At 42.3% G+C, this 20602-nt stretch overlaps 2 protein-coding genes across 4 annotated transcripts in view; both read right to left on the reverse strand.

Annotated features, from left to right (window-relative positions):
- camkk1a (calcium/calmodulin-dependent protein kinase kinase 1, alpha a) overlaps nt 1-5433 on the reverse strand; it is a 63562-nt gene extending 58129 nt beyond the window's left edge. For both annotated transcript variants that reach the window (XM_062405497.1, XM_062405496.1), the window contains exon 1: nt 5006-5433. The gene's annotated coding sequence lies outside the window, so the exon portion shown is untranslated. The remainder of the gene's footprint in view (nt 1-5005) is intronic.
- Nucleotides 5434-10424: 4991 nt separating this feature from the next.
- Nucleotides 10425-20602, reverse strand: part of atp2a3 (ATPase sarcoplasmic/endoplasmic reticulum Ca2+ transporting 3) — a 47867-nt gene continuing 37689 nt past the window's right edge. The window contains exons 14-22 of one of the 2 annotated variants that reach the window (XM_062405894.1): nt 19923-20258; nt 18460-18680; nt 18151-18353; nt 17293-17378; nt 16841-16974; nt 16025-16142; nt 14288-14405; nt 14083-14116; nt 10425-13966 (exon numbers count right to left, since the gene is read on the reverse strand). In XM_062405894.1, the coding sequence (XP_062261878.1) occupies nt 14112-14116; nt 14288-14405; nt 16025-16142; nt 16841-16974; nt 17293-17378; nt 18151-18353; nt 18460-18680; nt 19923-20258 (1221 nt within the window). In that variant the 3' untranslated portion in view covers nt 10425-13966; nt 14083-14111. The remainder of the gene's footprint in view (nt 13967-14082; nt 14117-14287; nt 14406-16024; nt 16143-16840; nt 16975-17292; nt 17379-18150; nt 18354-18459; nt 18681-19922; nt 20259-20602) is intronic. The other variant, XM_062405893.1, reaches the window with a different exon arrangement.

Raw genomic sequence — 20602 nt, forward strand, 5'->3', positions numbered from 1 at the left:
AAAGGTCCTCACTTTTCCTAAATTTCCTCACTCTGTAGGTTCCAGGCCCCAACTGGTCCTCACAAAGATAGCTGTACAAGAGCCCACGCGCACACACACAGTTTGTGTTTGCTGACATACAGAGACAAACTAATATTCAGACTCACGTGTAACTATGAACCCACGTTGCATGTGTTTGGACTATAGAAGGATGAGCAAACCCACACAGACATGAGAACATGCACTGCACTACTGGACAAGCAGGCCGCCCACATTTGCCATGATGAAAGAGGAAAATTGCTTTTTAGACTGGTAAATATCTTTTTCATTTCACCATGTGTGGTGGGTGATCTGAGGATCCTAATTTATGATTAGAAGATGTCCATGATTAAAGATCAAGTGAAACAAAGAGTATTTTGACATCTTCAGAAATATACACCTGCGTGAACCCAAACAATGTCCCTCACAAACCAACAGAATGATTTCCAACAGGAGAGCGGTGCTGACTGGCTAAATTGTATCCAAGTCTCTGTCATTGCTTGCTTTATGTGTTATACTTGGAAAAAACTGATTCGAGCAGAAGCGCAGATGAGGTTACAAAAATTATGGGTTGGAGGGGATTGTATTTGCACAGTTAAAATATTTCTCAAAGCAAAGTTATATTTACAATTTGTCAGGTAACGGTCAGCAAGACAAATATATTCAGCCACTTTAAAAAGAAAAACATCTGAATAAACCTGTTGCCAGTGTTTCACTCGGGTCAACACAACCTTACTCGTTTGTTTCTCACAAGGTCCCGAAACAAAAATAGTCATCATCAACTGACACATTAGAGCAGTGGTTCTCAACCTTTTTTCAGTGACGTACCCCCTTCGAAGAAAAAATTCTGCCGAGTACCCCCTAACCAGCGCAAAACATTTTTGGTTGAAAGAAAGATGTAATGTGATTTATTAAGCCTTGTAACTAGACACATTCAAATTTAAAACTCCATCAATGTCCATAACATTGCTCATTTGCAGTGGTCTCTCTAGAACTATTTCGAAATAAAAAGATAAAAAAATAACTAAAGACTTTTATTATAATCTCATTATAAATAAAGATTTGTGCACCTCAAAATAATTATCAACTTAAAGTGACCTCTTTTGGGATCATAATAAAGATATGTTCTCAAACTGAACTCATGAACTTAATTATAGCTAAACATTTCTTCCCAAAAAATAAATCATTAACTTGGTCTTAAATAAAAGATTAGCTCAAAACATATTCTTTTAATATTTATCATCTTAAAATATCTTCTTTAAGGATCGAAAAGAATACTGACACGTAGCTTGTTTCCGTTTGCTTCAGGGAGGCTTTTCGCATCGTGTCTTGAGATGACCTGAATTCAGAAAGTTTCCTCTTAAAAAAACTCAGGTGGCTTACCAACATGACTTTCATGTTTTGTCTGGAGATACCGCTGAAGATGTGGTGGCTTAATGCCACTGTTGGCTAATCTCTCCCCACAGAAAAAAACTAAAAGTGAAAATAACCCAATCTATGTTATTGTTAATATTATTGAAGCGTCTTTCTGTTATTTTATTGTGAAATATTTGCTCGCTTTAAGGTCATACAATTGCATTTCCGCTTTTGTATTACATGCTTTTATTTTGAAAGGGTACCGGTAGAGACGCGGACTTCTTGTTATGAATCATTAACTTCACAACGGAAAACTTTTACGTTTTAGCGCCCCTCCGAAGAGGCACAAGTTCTCACGGTGTTGTTTAGGGAAGGCTCTCTGCTCTGGTTTCGCCTTCTTTGGCGCTTGTCCCTCCGTGTTTCGACAGCATTGCTGCTGCACTTCAACTCGACTCCATTGTTGAAGTTTTCAAGGCAGGTGATGACAGGCGATGACAGGTGGCGTGTGCCAGGTTGGGTCAAACCATTGGTATGGGGGAGAGTTTTTTTATGATAATTAAATTGAAAATCCTACTGAATATAAAATTTAGTTCATGAACTTACACTTATATTTTATTGAATATTTGTTAAATAAAAAAATTTCAAGGATTTTTGAATGGATGCTAATTTAAATATATTAAAACAAAATCTCAAGTACCCCCTGGAGTACCTTCAAGTACCCCCAGGGGTACGCTTACCCCCATTTGAGAATCACTGCATTAGAGCACAATCGGAGCTGATTCCAAAGAAGAGGTGGCAGCGTTAACACTTTGAGCAGGCACAATACAGCAGGTATGGCTATCACTCTTTTCTCACAGTTGTAACATGAAAACCTGACAGACATTAAGTAAAGAGCTCTCCACAGGGCTCAGTCTTAACACTACACACTGGAAAACACACTCAAGTCGCACATTACGTGTTGTCTTAAATCTCTGGTGGTAACTGTTCTGTGAAAGCATTTGCAATGCTCTCCAGCTAATGCGTTCTCAGAATGACTCATCAAGGTTGTCTTCATAAAAAACGTAGACCAACGACACGGAACTTTAATTACAGGCAGTGGTATTACTGCAGCGTTTGTTAAACGTACATCTCATGCCTCCAACGCTTAGACCAAGGTCATACATGGACACACACACACGCACGCGCAAACACAATTGCAGCCCCCTAATGATGATTACTTGAGTGATGCATCCACCAATTTCACACCCAACAAATGCAAGTCTTTTGGTTAGTCTGCGATGAAGAAAAAGCACCTCCTGCAAACGGTGTGTACCTCTGCAGAGAGTAGAATAAGAATTACTCAATTACACCATTTAGTCATGACAACATACACATACAGTACACCTGCACACATTCACACAAATACACACATTCGATGATTTCATTCTCCACACACCGCGTTCAAGTGATTTCCCAGAGGGGCTTTAAGGAGCTGGGAGCTGTTGACATGTCCTCGTCCTCAGGAGCTGTGTCAGAGCTCTGGTACAATTACCAAAGCCAACAAGAGGAAGTGTTAAAAGGGGTTCACAGCCATCAGCCATCAACGTTTAGAAATGGAAAGGGGGCAAGAGAAACAGAAGTGATACTCGGTGTTGATAATTTAAATAAGGGAAAACAGCTGTCCTGAACATGAAACATGCAAACACGAGTAAGACTGACATTACATCAATCTTTAGTTGTCTCTTCCTCTCAGTCCTGACACAGAAATGTCCAACTACAATTCATATCGCAGTCCCATTCCTGGCCTTCTGGCAACACTATGCAGACAAATTCATTAGGCGGGGTACAGAACAAAAGCGGAGACGCAGCAGTAATTTGCTGCAAGTCATTCAGGTACTTACTGATTGTTCTCCACTGTGCAGCACTGGAGGAGGCCATTCAATTTCTGAAGTCCTCCTTCAAGCAAATTCAAAAAGGATGAATTCAGCCCTGCGCCTCATGACTGAGGGATGAAACAACTTACAGGCTAAGCTGTGCACCACTTGAGGCTGAGAGGAAGTCATTCTCAGACAGAGAGTCGGTATAGGCCCTCACATAAAGTCACAGCAGTCAGAATCACCTTAATGAAACTGATGAGAAATTTGAGCCCTTTTCAGAAATGATATATGGAAAATGGGGGTTTTGATTTTGCCTTTTCAGAAAGAACTCAGCAGGAGACGTTCATATTAACAGAAACATCCGAGTAGGCAGGCGAGCGGTGGCGCAGCATGCAGGAGGCAGGAAGTAACACGTTAATTCCACAATGGTGATTAGGTGTCTTTGTTTACAGCTAATCAACACTGGCGTCAGCCCCTCTCACCAAAAGCTCTCGAATCTCGTTGATATCTTTGTCAGTTTCTTCTACGTGTACAGCACCTCTTGTGTTGTTTTTCTGTTTTGTGCCTGTCAAGTGTAAACATCATCGACATCGCCCTCTCACTCACAGTGAATCCTCAAGGTAATCTCCTGTTGTTTGCTCAGATGGGTTCATTCGGACACTATCCAGAGTTTTTGTTAAAGGGGCTGGCCTGAGAATCTCTGGAGAATGTCCGCAGAAACTTACTTGGACATTTGCGTCCTCACGTACAACCACTCCGGGGAATATCAGGAGTTCACTGCATATGTAGAAGCGGCTTGTGACACCTGTTTTTCCTCCTGAGATATTACAGGATATTACCCAGAGCTCAGTGCATGTCCGAAACAGCATGGGTGCCTTTGCCAATCATGCTGTTCATTTCTTTAGTCAAGATCTTTAAAATCAAATGTTTTCATCCAACCAATCATCCAAAACCCGACGCTATTTAATTTGCAATGAATGCAATTTCATACTCTTATTATGTGTAGTTTTAGAAGTGTACATATTGTGATCTCTTTCTTTTTTCTTTTTTTTTTTTTTACAGTGCTTCGACACTGTTACTTTAATTCTGTTTTTCTATTTCTACTGTAACAAGGGAATTTCCCCATTGTGTGGATAATTAAAGAAATCTAATCTAATCTAATCTAATGATCAAACAATAATGAAGTTGTGAATCCTCTCATCTGAGGAAACTCGATCCAGAAAATGTTTGCTGTATTTCCTCCTGGCCGATGATTAATCAATACATAGAGACATTGCTGGTCCATCTTCTATCCACAGACTAATCCATTCATCGGGAATAACTGTGTCTGGCTGCTATAATCCCAAAAGAAACAAAAGACTCCCGACCAGAGCCCCTTGGATTCTCCACCAGCGTCCCTGTTGGGAACCCGGACCACAGCTTACACAGCACCACAGTTAAACCAATAGATGAATATCCACTGCAAGGCAACACCATCATCTCATGTCAGGTGCATGACACATTTTTCTGTGCGTTTCACTGCAGCGTCCAGTGCCCGTTCTCCCCCTGTGTGCACGTGCATTTGTGTGTAAAGTGATACCCCAAAAAAATTCCAGAGCAACAAACTGCAGAGGATGCAATTTCCTAATGTGCCCGCGCCTGAGCAACAATAAAACACGTGCACAAGGGAGACAGCTCTCCGTCGCATGGGAGACCATGCAGCTTCACTTCCCCACACTCACACGGCACAGACTCACGCGCACGGGACTGGACATGATCTTAAAAGTTTCACTCACCCAGAGACGAGTGCTGGGGCGTGTTCGAGCCCCTTCTGATCGCTCCGGTCACAGGGATGGGGAGGGATGTCCCGCTCGGTGCCGAGGTTGTGGATTCCCTCTCTGCGCACACTCACACTCTCAAACACGCGCGCAGCCCCACTGCTCAACGCACACTCACTCACACGTATCCACGCACTGACTCCTCCGCGAGACGTGTGGCGGAATCAGCTGCTGACCCGAGGTGTCGTCCCATGTCTCACACCCTGTCTTCCGGATCACACGAGCGGATCAGCCCACTCCGGCCTCCCCCCCGGCCGAGGCAGACACCCAGCGGCTGATCGGCCGCACAGCTGGATAGGGCTGTTGTTGCAGCGTGATCACCGCAGCTGCACGCAAACAGCTGGAAACACACACTGACTGACAGGGTTTGTCTCACGTCGACAGCACAGACACACAGACACACACACATACACAGATAATAACCCCAACTTTTATTATTCGACAGGGGATGAATCCATGGGTCCTAAAACCCGCCATGTTCCTGCACCATGCGCCATGCAGCCTGCCATCACTGAGGATGGACCCGACAGCGTCATGTTGCACAGTGCCTCGTCATGCATGTAGCGATGTTACGTTAACAACCATAAGTGACTCGTTATTATCAAGTCTCCTGCACTGTGCAAGTGGAAATTAACAGGAAGTCAATTCAAGGGGTAAATGTGAAGCTAGCGCCTCTAGCGGCCATGTTCCTCCCTCTATTATTACAATTGAAAAAAAGAGTGAGTAATTAGTGAAGATAAGCAGAGGTCATTACTGACAGCAGAGGCTAATGGTTTAATCTCAGCCCACAGAACATGCTGTATGCACCTAATCCATCAACCAGGGTCACCTAAATTAATATCAGCCCTAATATATCTTTAAACGTTGTGTCTCTGAGGGATTGTTGCAGGCAGATATTGACATGTCAGGGCGAGCTGGTGGATTATAGTGGAGTGTCACATTGAGCGATAGATCCTGTCGCAGTCTATTTTGTGTGCAAGCATAAAGATCCTCTGTTGTTTATTGTGTTTTTTGTCATTTTGACATTTCAGAGCCGTAACATTCCCTCTCTTTTAGCTTGATATAAGACGTTTCATGTATCTGGGTCACATGTGTTGTGCACAGACGATGTATGAGGTCAAAGTCACCAGCAGGGGTCAAATCAAGGTAGCTGGTGGTGTTGATGAATTGTGAAACAGGGAAACAATAGATTGGCACGTCTCTGTAACGTTGTCTGTTGTCTGCTTGTTACAATTTGTGTGCACCATGGTTTTCCATCCAAAAGATTTTTGAAACTAGAATTATTTTGCCCACGATACATTTTGGACAACTACTGGTTTCGGCTGTAATGTCACATAACCATCCTCCGCCTTAAACTCAGATGTAAGGTGAGGGTCGATGGTCAGACTCTGCACGTTCAATGATGCATGTGCACAGTATAACATCCAAAGTGAAGAAACAATATCTGGACGATCGTCAGTCCAGATACTCACCATGAAACTTTCTATTTTTATTATAATCTCTTCACCATTAACTCCACTTCATCATCATTTTGTGCAGTGTGAAAGCAAAAATACAGCATCATATGATACAATCAAACCACACCCTTTACAATCTAAATACCCTCGCCAATCCACCCTTCCCTGCACGATGGCTATTAGTGACACAAGGAAAATAATTACAGATCGAGTAGAAAATGTACTAATAAAAATAAATAACAAAAGAAAACTACTGTTCAAGTATACCTAAACACCTAACCAAGAAATATTTCAACCTTATTTGCTTTGGAGCCTTTCACACATAGTTTGGGCAGTTGAGTGAAATCGAGGCAAACATTGGAGGCCAAGTCTGTCCACATTTCTTCCCCTTATTCATATTTAATGGGCACACATAGAGAAGTGGTGCAGCCATTGTTGTCTGCTGCAGGGCACAGTCCATGTTCAGCCACCGAGAGGCAACTGTTCCTGTTAGTTCTCTGATAACAAATTCATCAGACACCACAACATATCTCCCTTTGCTGTGAGTGATTACCCTCACACATCACTGGAGGGTTGTCACTGAGATGGATCACAGAGAGGACACACACGATGACGTACTGCCGTGTTAACTGAGGACAGACGATAATGCAATATACTGTGCGACACACGCTATGATTATGACACAGGGTTAAATATCCTCACTCTGAACTAAAGGGGTATGGAAATGGATTGCATTTCAGTAGATGAACAACAGCTGACAACCCTGGCAGGCCTGTGTCATCATGAGTCAGCCTCTTTGAGTAAAATGCAATTCATCGCGGTATGGAAACCACAACTTCTTTCTTTTTGGGGGTTGGCTTATTTATCTTTTTTGTGACAATTTTTTTGCGGAACACAACAAATTACAACAAAACCCAGCTGAAACCATTTGTTATGCATTTTTGAAAAACACAGGGTCCTTTAACAAAGAACCATTTTCTAAAAAAATCAATGTGTGGTTCTGCTCAAAGCTACTCGAGAAAAATCCTTGATTCACGACTGTATTGTTCGCTTCATACAAGGGGAAATAGTAAACAAAAAAGAGTGACAGCTTCACACTGCTTGTTTTGTGCATCCAACAGCAACTTATTTGTTTTTTACAAAATTGATGAGATTGAATGATTGAAATAATTAGAAAAAGTTTGCAAATGTTCTTGTTGCTCATATTTTCTAGTTTACAAATTGTTTCTAATTAATGTATACAGACTATTGGGATAAAAGTTTCATATTCTATAAGCTTCATATGTTTGTGATATGTATATATGAATAGGAATGTATATATGTATGTAAATGTATATGTATACATATGTGTATATGTGCAGGTGCAGTATATATGTGTGTCTATATGTATGTGTATGTATATGTGTGTGTATGTATATGTGTATTTGTATGTATATGAATAGATATGTGTATTTGTATGTGTGAATATGAATGTAGAATAATTTGGTATTGGAAACTAGAGCTGCCGGATATACATGTATTGCTGTATCATTGCAACAAAGTGCAATATTCACCTGGCATGAACAAAATGTAGAAATACCCCAACTTTTCTATGTTTATATGAGTGAGTAAATTTATTGTACCTTTTACGATGTGCTTTAACCTTCAGTCCACTGTAAACACTGCACAGTTTATGAGACTTTAAGTAAGTGTTGGACAAAGGAAAGTGGGCCTCTAATGGGTGCTGCCGCCTCGGCGTGTACTTCCTCTTCCCTGTGGCTGCCGTGGGGGGAAGTTCATAGCGAGTTCATTTAGTTTCTTGGCAACAGCTTCAGCCTCGCAGCACAACACAGACTGACAACCCGGGATAAGGGGCAGCATGTCCTCCCTCACAGTAAAAATCACCCCCCCCCCCCCATATTTCAAGTGTCTTGCAGCCCTCGTCTGTCTCAAGGCAGTTTTGTGGACGCGTGTCCCTGCAGAGCCCAACGCACAGCGAGCAGCCCCTGCTTGTTCTCATGTGCGTCATAGAGCAAATGGGCCACAGCCCGGCCTTGTATGTGCATGTCAGAGGGGCCACATCAGAGTGGTTTGATGTAGGCATGGCGTGACCAGATCCTAATCAAATAGAATCTGCGAGCCCTGCTTGGGGTAGAGTTTTCTCCTGGTTGGACCTTTGAGATGCTCATTTCAGTTTGGCCTTTGTGTGTGTTTGTAATTTATGCATTGATTTTGTTGTCATTCGGCAGTGGTAAGATGACGCTCCTGGGGTTCTTGTTATTTCACCTGCACAAAGTCCAGGCGCTCATATAAAGGATACTCGTTGCCAAACAATAAATGTTGCTGGCACATTTCGTGCTTTGTGCTTTTGGAGTACCACTCATAGGCTGCTGCTGCTAGAGAGGATCATCCAATTTAATCAGAGCAAATCGTGCACGCCATGGTCACAAACAGTGTTCATGCTGGTACAAAATCAGCCAGTGGAAAAAGACACACTTCAATTAAAGTTAAGCACAGAAATGAAAAAAAATATTCTATTCTGACACCTTTGTCCCCCACGTGTGACCTTTCCATTAGTTCAGATTGCTCATGTTAACCCAGCAGGCCTGTGTGTTTCATTGGGACAGTGCTGACTCTCCCGATCCAGCGCCCCTCTGGGGTTCAGGGTGGAAACAGCGGCCTAATACTAATGAGATGCTCTTCTTATCTCACCGCAGCCCCTGGGATCCCACCGTCACTCCAGGAGCTTCCCCTGGAGAGGGCTTGTGTCACACATGAGCGCAGCGGAAGCATTAACTTCACAATCTGTTATTTCTATTCCCATGTAGTAAGAGCAAAACCTTGTTATAATGGGTTGGTTGGTCATTTCTGTACCTTCTCCTGTTCAAATGTGAAGGATGAGATACATTTCCTGTCAGTTGAGCAGCTCTGTCCCGTCTGTGTCAGCATCGTGTTACCCGATACAACCAGTGTATTATGCTCTAATATAAATACCTTAAAGTAAATTTTAATTTGAACTTCTTCTTGTAAAGGATGAGGCACTTGTTACTGTGGAATTATACATATAGGACAGGTGGTGTATGTCTCCCCCTGCTGGGAGAAAAGCTTCAATGCACATAGTGTGCTACAGTTATTCCTCCATGGATATGATGCACCATGGATGTGATGCCAACTTTGTTTTTGTCAATGCCATTACAAAACATACGTTTATAAATGACTCAAACTAGGAGAGAAACATTTTTATATCTAGTATTCATATTTACTCATTCATGTATAAAGCTTTTGACTATTTTCGAAAGCAGTGTGTCTTGAGTTAACCAATCAGAACTAGGATTAATCCGTGGAGAAAACTGTTTCAGAATGTCAGCTGGTTGTATGATTAACCATCATTCAGATGGTAATCTGGTAATTTAAATCTGTTTGGATAAGAAATATATCAGTGTTTTAGCCTAAATAGTAGTATTAGCCTAAAGGGTTAGGCATTTAGTTGTGATGGTTTGGGAGTGCATTCTGCCAGTGAGTGTCTTTGCAAAGAAACAAGCACAGAAACAAGAGTGTCTGTTTGTGTGTGTGTGTTTGTTTGTGTGTGTGTGTATAGATAATTCTAGATGTTTGGTTGCTGCTCTGCATTACCATTAGGAGAAACATTGTCAATTGAATAACCCAATTTCTAACGAGAACAAAAAAACCTTTTTTTTGCTCACCCCCCCTGCCTGGTGTACAAATATGCAGACCACTTTATTATCTGTGGCCAGGTTTCAATTGATCAAAGACTGAATCCCCTGAATGGAACTTTGTTTACAATTATCAAAGCAACAACAAATTACTTCATAAAAAGGGTTAGGGTAACAGTTTCCGCTGGGACAATAGCATATATTTGGTTGAAGCTAAAAATATCCCATATTCAAAATAAATTTAAAAAAAATGACACAGCCTCTGAATAAATAACAAGATAAATAATCTTTATTTCCACGTCTTTGTCATTTATAAAATTATGTGTCCACAATTAATATTAACAAGGCAATACAGAGAATCCTTTTAATTTCTCAGAGGTGGAACTCAGGCTCTAGAGACTGTTTACTTGTCTGTACACACAAAGGCAAAAGGAACTATACTATTTAGATGTTACTGATATGAAACTGATCACTCCTACACTGTTAGTGAGGGCGGGGGGTTAATGATTTATTGATGGTAGATTGACTGAGAACCATGCTGGATTGTCGCAGGTCTCCAGAGCCTGCATCCACACCAAACCCTTCAATGTATAGTCGTAAAACTTCATAAGCCAGGAATCATCACTGCTTATCGCATCAGTGTAAACCAGACACAGTTCATTCACAAGATCCTGAACATTCTCACACTGGACAATTATCACTGAAAAGATCAGCGTCCTCATCATTGATTAGCGTAAGTGTGATTCTTGTCTATCTTTAACATGATAACATCAGATTCTTTTATCCCTACAGTAAAAGACACAAAACCCCAGAAACTGTAAAAACCAAACGGGAACAATGAAGACACAGCTTTAATATTCAACAAAAAAAAAACTAAAAGAAAAAAACGTGCTCAAAGCAAAATAAACAATGTTCTTTTTTTGGAAGTCTCTCTGGTCGGTGAGTTGATTTCAATGAAGTCATCAAAAACGAAAACTATTATATATTGTATAGGTTATTATTACAGTAAAAGGGTTCCATGCGATCATATTCTCCTCTTCTGTACAGAGTTGAGGATTCAGTAGTAAAGAACAAGGCTATACAGACCTATAGTGCCAGAATGATACAGAGTCATGGAGAGCTGGGACAGGGACGGGTGGTCTGCTGGTTGGAACAGAGGTGCCACATTGTCACAGTGGTGAAAATAAAATTAATAATAATGAATTGGAAAAAGTCACCACTGTTTATGGCATGTATAATAAAAAAACAGCTTCTGGAATAACATTAAAGGAATAAGTCCACATTTTAATCCTCACTCTAGGTTATTGGTAATGTTTTAAGTATTTCAGAATCAGGTTGCTTGTTTCTGGGGACGTGTTGTTGTTTATCGTTAAATATCTGGACTCCATGATGTCACACCAAAAGGTGTGGCTAGTTCCCCTGATGTAAGAAAATCACCAAACGAAAAAATATAATTTACTTTAGCGATATCAGGCTGATTTTAATAATGAATTTGCCTTTATATTTTAAACCTTCAAATGAGCACCGCTATTGAAATAAGGACTGGAAGCTAAAAATAGGTCAGAAAAAGAGTAAAGGTGTGCACACTGTGTCAATAACTCCTGGTTTCATAACTTAAAAAAATGAATTGTCCAGATCTACATTATTCTACAGCTGCAACAAAGCAGGGCCACAACATATCCCTTGCAGCCCCTTTTCTTTCTTAGTAAATCAACCTTATCAAACAAATCACCATAGAAAACTGTTAAAATGCCTGTTATCATATAGCTGAGCACAATGTCCTGTTTTGTGTGACCAGCAAAATTATATTTACTGTCATGACAGATAGTTGCCATTTTAATAATAACTAATAATCGCAACTTTAGACGTCTATGATAAAATGAACTATACAGGAAGCAGTTGATGCAGTGAGATATTTTTCCTATTTTTCATCCAGCACCTTTACAACCTTTTTTTTTTTTTTTTTTTTTAAATGTCCACACACTCTCCTCTCCTGTGCGGAGGAGAAGTAAGACCAAGAAGCCCCCCCGACCCAGTCCACAGACCGCCAGGGCCCAACACAAGACCCTTAATTAAGACTTTGAGACACAATCCACACCACCGTGGGTTCATTCAGTCAAATACATTATTATTTATTAATTACAAAACGATACCCAAGTGAAGGAGCGCTAAAGCACTGAAAAAGCAGGAGGAGTGGAGGGAGCAGCGCACAAAGCACAAAGCAGGAGGACATTCAGAGTCTGATATCACTGTCAGGAGTGGCGGCAGGACAAAAGGTAATTAAAGGCGATAGCAGGAACACATTCATTTGGACCACATATTCAATGTGGAGGTGCAGTGAGCTGTATAAGGCATGGATGTTGGATGTGTCGAGTACATAAGCGAGACAATCAAGCAGTTGTCATTTTTCTAAACTTACTTTATCTACATCTACCGTGACTGAAAATCCTGTCGAGTCAAATCAATTCAAGTAAGGCTTGCACACACACACACACACACTCATACACACAAACGTCTTAGCACTGCTGCAGGATTCAAAATAGCTAACTTGAAATGAACGGTACATGGTATTGTACTGTAAGGTGTTCTGTACGAAATGCTCAGGTCCACCTTTAGATGTCTGACAGCCCAGCAGATGGATGTCAAGTGAGGCTGACAACTCCACTACTAACATTTTTTTTTTTTTTTTAATTTTCCTTATGTTTTTGTGTTGGTTTGTTGTGTGAGCTGACCTCAACCCCTCGAAAAGAAAGAGCCGGAGGAAGCCTAAAGCTATTCACACCTTTAGGTGGTGGTGGTGGGTGATTGGGGGGTCGACACCTCCACACACCGGCTCGAGAGCCAGGTTAACGTCATGACTCCCGGGAGAGGGGGCGGGCCCACAGCTGCCACCTCGACAGAGAGCGATAAAGCGAGAGAGCAAGACGACAAAAAGGAGAGCAAGTCTGCATGAAATACAATCAACGGGAGTTCTTATGCGATGAGAGTAAAGGGAGTTGAAGGAGCAGAGCTGGAGCAGATTAGGCCAAAAATACGATTGTGTTGTGCTGATGATGCCCTGCTCCTGCACAGCTGGAAATCCACCGCAGTGGTGTGGGTGGCCGGAGGCTGGGAGGGGGGGGTACCATGAAATACAACACTCCTATGGACACACACACACGTATGACGGCTCTCTTCACTGATCTAACATTCTTGCCGATGTTCTTCTCTTGCCAGTGCGTACACCGGTCTCTTCTCCACAGCGGGCCTCACCTCTCCATCTCTCTTTCAGTCGCTGTGCTGATTTCAAACCCACTCCCCTCCGACCTACTATTAATAAAATCATCCCCCTGTCCTCCGTCTCCATCCCTCCCCAAAGTCCAGTTCCTGCACCACTATGTTTTTAACTGTACAGTCAAAAAAGAAATAACAATGAGCAGAAAACTTTAAAAGCAAAAGAGCCCTGGGCACTTTATCTAATTTTTCCCCCTTTTTTTGCAGTTGTTTCTCAATCTCACAGCTAAAGACAGACCTGCATCTGCCTGTTCACACACACACACACACTATTCAACTTCTCACACAGTTGTACAAAGCCATGCTCGCAGGAACACACGCTCGCTTTTTCTTGCACTCATGCAGACCCTGCTCATCTCTAGTGGTGGTCTGAGGGACATGCAGGAGTCGGGGGGGGGGATCGAGGACATTGGGAGAGGAGAGATTTCCTAGCTCATAAAGGGAAGAGGGGGAGCGTGTGTCTAACTGAGTGAGTGTGTTGAGGGAGAGGTCTTAGTTCTGCTTCCATCTCCTCCGATATTTCTTGTCATCATCAACTGAAAAACACAAAATGAAAACAGAGAGTTTAGGGACCAGTGACTGGTGCGGTTAGTCTACAGCTGTTGGTTTCTACAGGACAGAGAAGGAATGAAGAGATTGGAAATAAAAGTACCTTTTCACAGAAGGTGAGTTTTAAAGAAGTTAGGCTGATTAAGAAATAAAGGAAAGAGAAAAAGAGCAGAGGAGACAATTAAGTAAAGGTCAATTCTGAAGGTCAACACAACTATTTATTGAGTTTAAGAAGCTTCAGATAAATAAAACCAGATGTTTTATGGGCTGATTTATTGGAAAAGTGGAAACAAAAGCACTCAACATACCTTCTAGATGGTTCCTGGAGACATATTTCAGCACCTCATCAAGGAGAATGACCGGAATGGAAATCTTCAAGACCACGATCCACTGGTGCCAGTGCAGGGGGGTCACCTGGAAGATCAACTGAAGGACAAAAGGAATCAGATGTTAAAGAGAATGTCCAATGGAGCATTTTCTGTAAGAAAACACGAGGAAATCTAAGAATGAATGAACATTCTAACACAAAGGCATAATACAATCATAGAAACACGCTACAGCATGGAAACACAATGTAGATAAGGAAACACGCTACAGAGGTAGAAACATGCTACAGAAACATAAACATGCTACAGACATAGAAACAAGGTATAGATTAAGAAACATGCTACAGACATACAACAAGCTGTAGATAAAGAGACTCGCTACAGTCTTAGAAACACTACAGATGAAGAAACATGCTACAGATGTAGAAACACACTACAGATGTTGAAACGCGCTACAGACATAGAAAAAGCATTGAAACACACTGTAGATAAGGAAACGCGCTACAGAGGTAGAAACATGCTACAAACACAGAAATATGCTGTAGATAAAGAAACATGCTACAGACATAGAAACACGCTATAGATTAAGAAACATGCTACAGACATACAACACGCTGTAGATGAAGAAATATGCCTCAGATTTAGAAACATGCTACAGATGTAGAAACAGGCTGTAGATGTAGAAAACACAACAAACGCTGAACAGGGAAATTACTTAAAACAACATACGTTTCCAGGGGACACTAAAACATGATGAACACACCAAACATATTTAGAAACCTCTGGAAACGTCTCTTGTTTGGCCCGAATCAAAGGTTTCACGGTGCCTACACTTGCAGACTGAGCCCGGTGCCGGACCAGGAGGGGATGAGATGAGCTGTGAGATGGGATTTTTAAACCCTCATGTGTTTCCATGGAGACTAACTCAAACTCCTAATCCCTATGACTCATTTCAAAGTAATGTCTTTTCTGAGTGGTTCTTCACGGTATTGATATTTTGGTAACCCTATATTAGGGAACACATATTAACCATTAACTAGTGGCTGATGAGCATGCATATCAGTAGCATATTGGCTCTCTATTATTCATTATGGAGCACTTTTAATGCCTTATTCTGCATGACCTTATTCTACAACTATTGGGCCATTAACTAACAGTTTTCCCTCAATAACCTCCTAATAACTGATTATTGGTGCCACTCGAATATCATTTTAGTTTTACTTCCAGCAAAATGGAATTTGTTGCTATCCAAAATTGCGCCTACATCGTTGAAGGCAAGAACTACTAATATGAAGTATTATGACCACAAGCTATCCTGCGAGCCACTTTCTCTCCTCTTCCTACCTCCATCCATAGTATCCCCCCCAAAAATGTAAACTATGCAACGAACCAAACCATGGCACAATAATATGAACAGAGAGACCACCTCCTTTGGTTGGATAACATTTTGGTCTGGACCTTAGTCAGAGCCACATTTCACATTGTCCAGAACAATCAAGTGATTCCGAGTCGCAGTGAATTGAACCTTCAGGGCCACCCTACTCTCCTCTCAAGGTATTTTATGTCTATACAAACAACACATTAAATTAGCTTTAAAAACCTGACATATGAATATTATCAGTTTATGTATTTTTACGATATTTACATAGATAGATCATTTAGGCTCAGTGGCAGCTGCAGTCCCTTTCAGCTAACCAAACGACTGCCCTGTGTACTCACCGGCAGAGGCTCCACATAGAGGATTAGGAAGTGGAGGGAGAGGGAGAGGATGATGGCTCCCAGCAGCCAAATGTTGACCCAGGGAGGCATCCTGATCAGAGACTGGTTCTCAGACAAACTGTCAGGGAGAGGTTTTCATAGATCAAAACATGTTGACAGTTCAACTCGCGCTGCCAAGATCAAACAAGGATATTCTGACAAGCTTGCGGATTTCATTCATTTCTCATAGGACAATTGCATGCGTGATAAGTTCAGATTTAATTTGACTAGTTTGTCTCTAAATGTCACAAAATGCATCATAACAACAAGTCTCCCTTCTTCTAGCAACCACGAAACAAGTGTCCCCACTTGATTTTGGATTAAATGAACTTTCACTGGTCAGACACTCCTTTATTTTAACCATCCCTCTCTCAGATTCTTTCCTAAGTGAGACATTAGAATTAGTTTCTATAGGGAGCTACTGACAGCCTTGCTCCATGAGTGTTTCTGGCAAAAACACATGGAGTTTTCCCCTCACACCACTGTTCCTTTCATTTCCTGTCTCCTCAAAGAAGAGATTATTCCATTTCTTAAGATGTGTGACCAAAGCCTGATTCATTTGCCACATCCACTAAATGCAGCATGTTAAAAACATGGTCTTTATGAACAACAACATTAAGTAATTTAGCAGAGAATGGGATGGATGCTTGGGATAGACGTGTTTTTGTATTGCCGTTATCCATCAGGCTGTTTTGTTGGACGACAGTGTCTCTTCTAGCCGACAGCTGTGACGTTACAGATCTCTTTACCTCAACATCATAACATAAGATGACTGACCTGTTGAGTGAGTTGAACATTTCAATAGTGACCAGCACAGACAGGGCCATCGTTGTGGGGTAGCGGGATTCAAACACCTCGCAGTCTATTCCTTTGAACAAGGGGTTGTCCTCAGTACACTGCATGAAATGTCTCTGTAGAGAGAGACAGACAAAGAGTGTGTTAGTGCGAGTGTGTGCATGTGTGTCACCAGGACCTCGGTGACCTGGTTTGATGGAACTCAGAACAGCTGCAGAACTTTCGGCCTCCTTCCTGCCCTGTGTGCAATCAAACCACCGGGGTCTTAGGACTCTTTCTATTTCTGTACGCAGCTGGGATCCCCGAGCATCACTGAGTCCAACAGGAGCGGATGTAGAGAAGACAACAGTAACAAAAGCCCTGCCCTCTGAGGACAGAACTGTGCTGCAGAACACAACAAGGCCGACTCAGCTGAATAATGTCTTGCAACTCACCAGCTGATAGAAAGTTACTTCTGGGCCGTCTTCATCGTACAGGTACCACCATGTGGCAGCGCCCACCGTTCCAAGACCCACATATCCTACAGGAAGTCAGGGACATAAGTGTTCACCAGATATCACTTCACACAAACATTAAGTCGAAATATTCAGGGGGAAACATCGGGGAGGGACAAGGGGGGCACTGACTCCAGCTGCAATCTGATTGGCTATGACTAACAATTAATATGACAATTTGTTTTGAGTTCTTGTTTTCTATTCTTTTTTTAAGTACAAAATATGCTTAAACAAGAAACAAATGTCAAAATATGTTCAACATTGTGTGGTTTTGCTCAAAGCTATAGAGCTAAAGGTAAACAAGCAATTACTTAAATGTGCACTTTACTGAATCAGTAATTGTTCATCGATGTTGGACATGTAGATGGCCCCTCTGTGTGAATAGTTGCCCCTTTACGGTCCCTGATTTAGAGAAATCCTAGATCCGTCACTGCTGACAATATTATACCTCAGGTTGTTACTATGCTGGACTGTAGGGGAGTTTTAAAATGATGACACTGCAAGATTTTTGTGCAAAGGGTAGAAAACAATCACAGCTTCAGGGGATATTAACTTCAGTGGTTTTGAGCTTTAAATTGCACAAAACCAGAGGCTGCCTCTTTACGCTAGAATATCATGATGCATAACTTTAGAATTCCAGTGAGTCCTCCATTTCTAATTACTGGAAAAGCCCATATAATATAAGCCGCCATGATCTTGCAGAAATGTGTTGTCTACCCTTCTACTGCCTAAACATCCACCATTTAACTGGTGACCTGTTTGCAGGATGTCAGAGTCACTGATTATCAGTAATGTTACCTCCAATAGCCAGGTATCTGAAGAAGAGCCAGCCAGAGATGAGAGGCTCCTTTGGGTTGCGGGGTGGTTTGTCCATGATGTCCAGGTCTGGAGGGTTGAAGCCCAGGGCGGTGGCGGGCAGGCCGTCGGTCACCAGATTAACCCACAGCAGCTGCACTGGAATCAAAGCTTCGGGGAGACCCAGGATGGCGGTCAGGAAGATGCTGGGGATGGACAAAGAGGAGACACGCAATAAGTCAACCGAGGAGGTCCGACTGACGGTGAAGCCTGCTTGACGACTCGAACTGTGTGTTCGGCCGTTTCACTCACCAGACGACCTCCCCCACGTTAGAGGAGATGAGGTATCTGATGAACTGCTTCATGTTGTTGTAGATGGCTCTGCCCTCCTCCACGGCAGCCACGATGGTGGAGAAGTTATCGTCAGACAGCACCATCTCGGACGCCGACTTGGCTACCGCGGTTCCCGAGCCCATGGCGATGCCGATCTCTGCTTTCTTCAGGGCCGGGGCATCGTTCACTCCATCTCCTGTCTGCGACATGAAGGGAATGACTTGTACCATTAAGGCAGAATCAGAGACACAAGATTATATTTCAATTACTGATAAACGATAGAAAACATAACACTTGTGTAAATGAGAGGTTCTTTCAGAATTTTCTCATAAACCAGTAGTGAGGTGTCCGGCCGCAGTGGGAGATTTCATGGACTCAAACACTTCTCCCACCCTTCCATCAGCATAGTGGTGAGTAGATAACGAGTCAATTAAAATTTTGCGGTGAACTATCCCTTTAATCCATGCCTTAAAGCATGTAGGGGGGCTCCTTTGTTCCATCACCCATCCGACTGCATAACAACTCAGCACCCAGAGTTTAAGACTTATATCCATTATCCAAGAAGGTACTGCACATACTGTATATTGTTGGGACAGAGAATTTTGGACAAATTTCACAATTACACAACTTATCTTTCTACTGCTCACTTATAAAACAGCCCAATATTGTATAGAGTGTTTCTATTTTTATTTTGTTTCAATTCTTATTTTTATTTCTTACTACATTTTCCAAATGTGCTTCTATTTCCTTGCGCTGCTTTGTCAACTTTGAATATCCTCTACAGAGGATCAATATAGGAACAGCTTAACTAATAATCTTGTGATAGAAAAAAACTAAACTGAAATCACCACTGCTTTATATGAGGGTTCCTTACTTTTTAAATACACAATTTCATTTTTGGAGCCGATTATTCTTTAAACACTGATGAGTCCAACAAACTAACACTGGCTCAAAACTGCTCCCTCATTATTCAAAGTCCAGACAGGAATAAGTCAAAGCTGAGGAGGAGGGAGATACCGATCTGTCACAACAGGGGCCTGGAGTAGCTTTCGACTGTGGTGATTTCTGAAGTGTGTCTTGACAGGCAAATGGTGAAATTATAGTTTCCCTCTCTCCCAGCATCCCCTCTCCTGAGTTGTGTGAGATGGAGGGGGCAGCAGAGCGGGCCAGAGATGACAGCTCTTGATTGCAGTGTCTGAGAGAGCAGCTTCAGAGAGAACATGACAAGCCTCGCTGGCCTCTACTCATGAATCCTGTTCTCACCACACACAGGTGGAGGAAGGAGAAAAACCTTTTGCCTTGCTAGAAAATAAACGACGTGTGACAAAGAGTTCACTGTGTGTATTTGTAGAATGCCTTAACAAGTGTCTGTAAATTGAAGTGGGTGGGTGGGACTCATTTGAGCTCTGAGGTGAGTGAGTTGCATCAGCCCCTCTCCTCACCATGGCGGTAATCTCATCGAATGACTGCAGGAATCCAACGATCTTAGACTTATGAGCCGGCTCGACGCGGGCGAAGCAGCGCGCCCTTTTCACGGCTTCTCTCTGCTCGTCCGGTGCAAGATCGTCGAACTCACGGCCCGTGTAGGCCTTTCCCGTCACGTCCTCCTCCTCCCCGAAGATGCCGATTCGCCTGCAGATGGCCACGGCTGTGCCCTTGTTGTCTCCCGTGATCATGATGACGCGAATGCCGGCCTCGTTGCACAGTTTAATCGCGCCGACCACCTCCTTCCTGGGCGGGTCCAGCATGCCAACGCAGCCAACAAACGTGAGACCCAACTGAAGGGAGAAAAGAAAGGGGGGGTTAAGTTGCAGAGTTGTAGCTATAACTGAATTTACCACATTTCCATTTGTTTTGTTGCTAAAAACAAGGAATTAAAATGTTTGACGGGAGAAAAAATAAGTGTAAAGCCTCTATCTTTAGTGGGATGGAGATTCAATCAATCTACCCACCTAACTATTTACCGGTCTGTCGACTAATTCCAGTAATATCTGCCTGTCTGTATATGGCTCGTTTAACTTGAGAACCGTTCATCTCATTGGCTTCTGACACACTCAAGCTTAACCAAACTTTGAATAAACATGTGCTGGAGCTTCTGGGCTCTTCCTGCAGCTGGTCTTAA

This window comes from Platichthys flesus, chromosome 15 (assembly GCF_949316205.1).
Source record: "Platichthys flesus chromosome 15, fPlaFle2.1, whole genome shotgun sequence".
Classification (NCBI taxonomy): Eukaryota; Metazoa; Chordata; class Actinopteri; order Pleuronectiformes; family Pleuronectidae; genus Platichthys; species Platichthys flesus.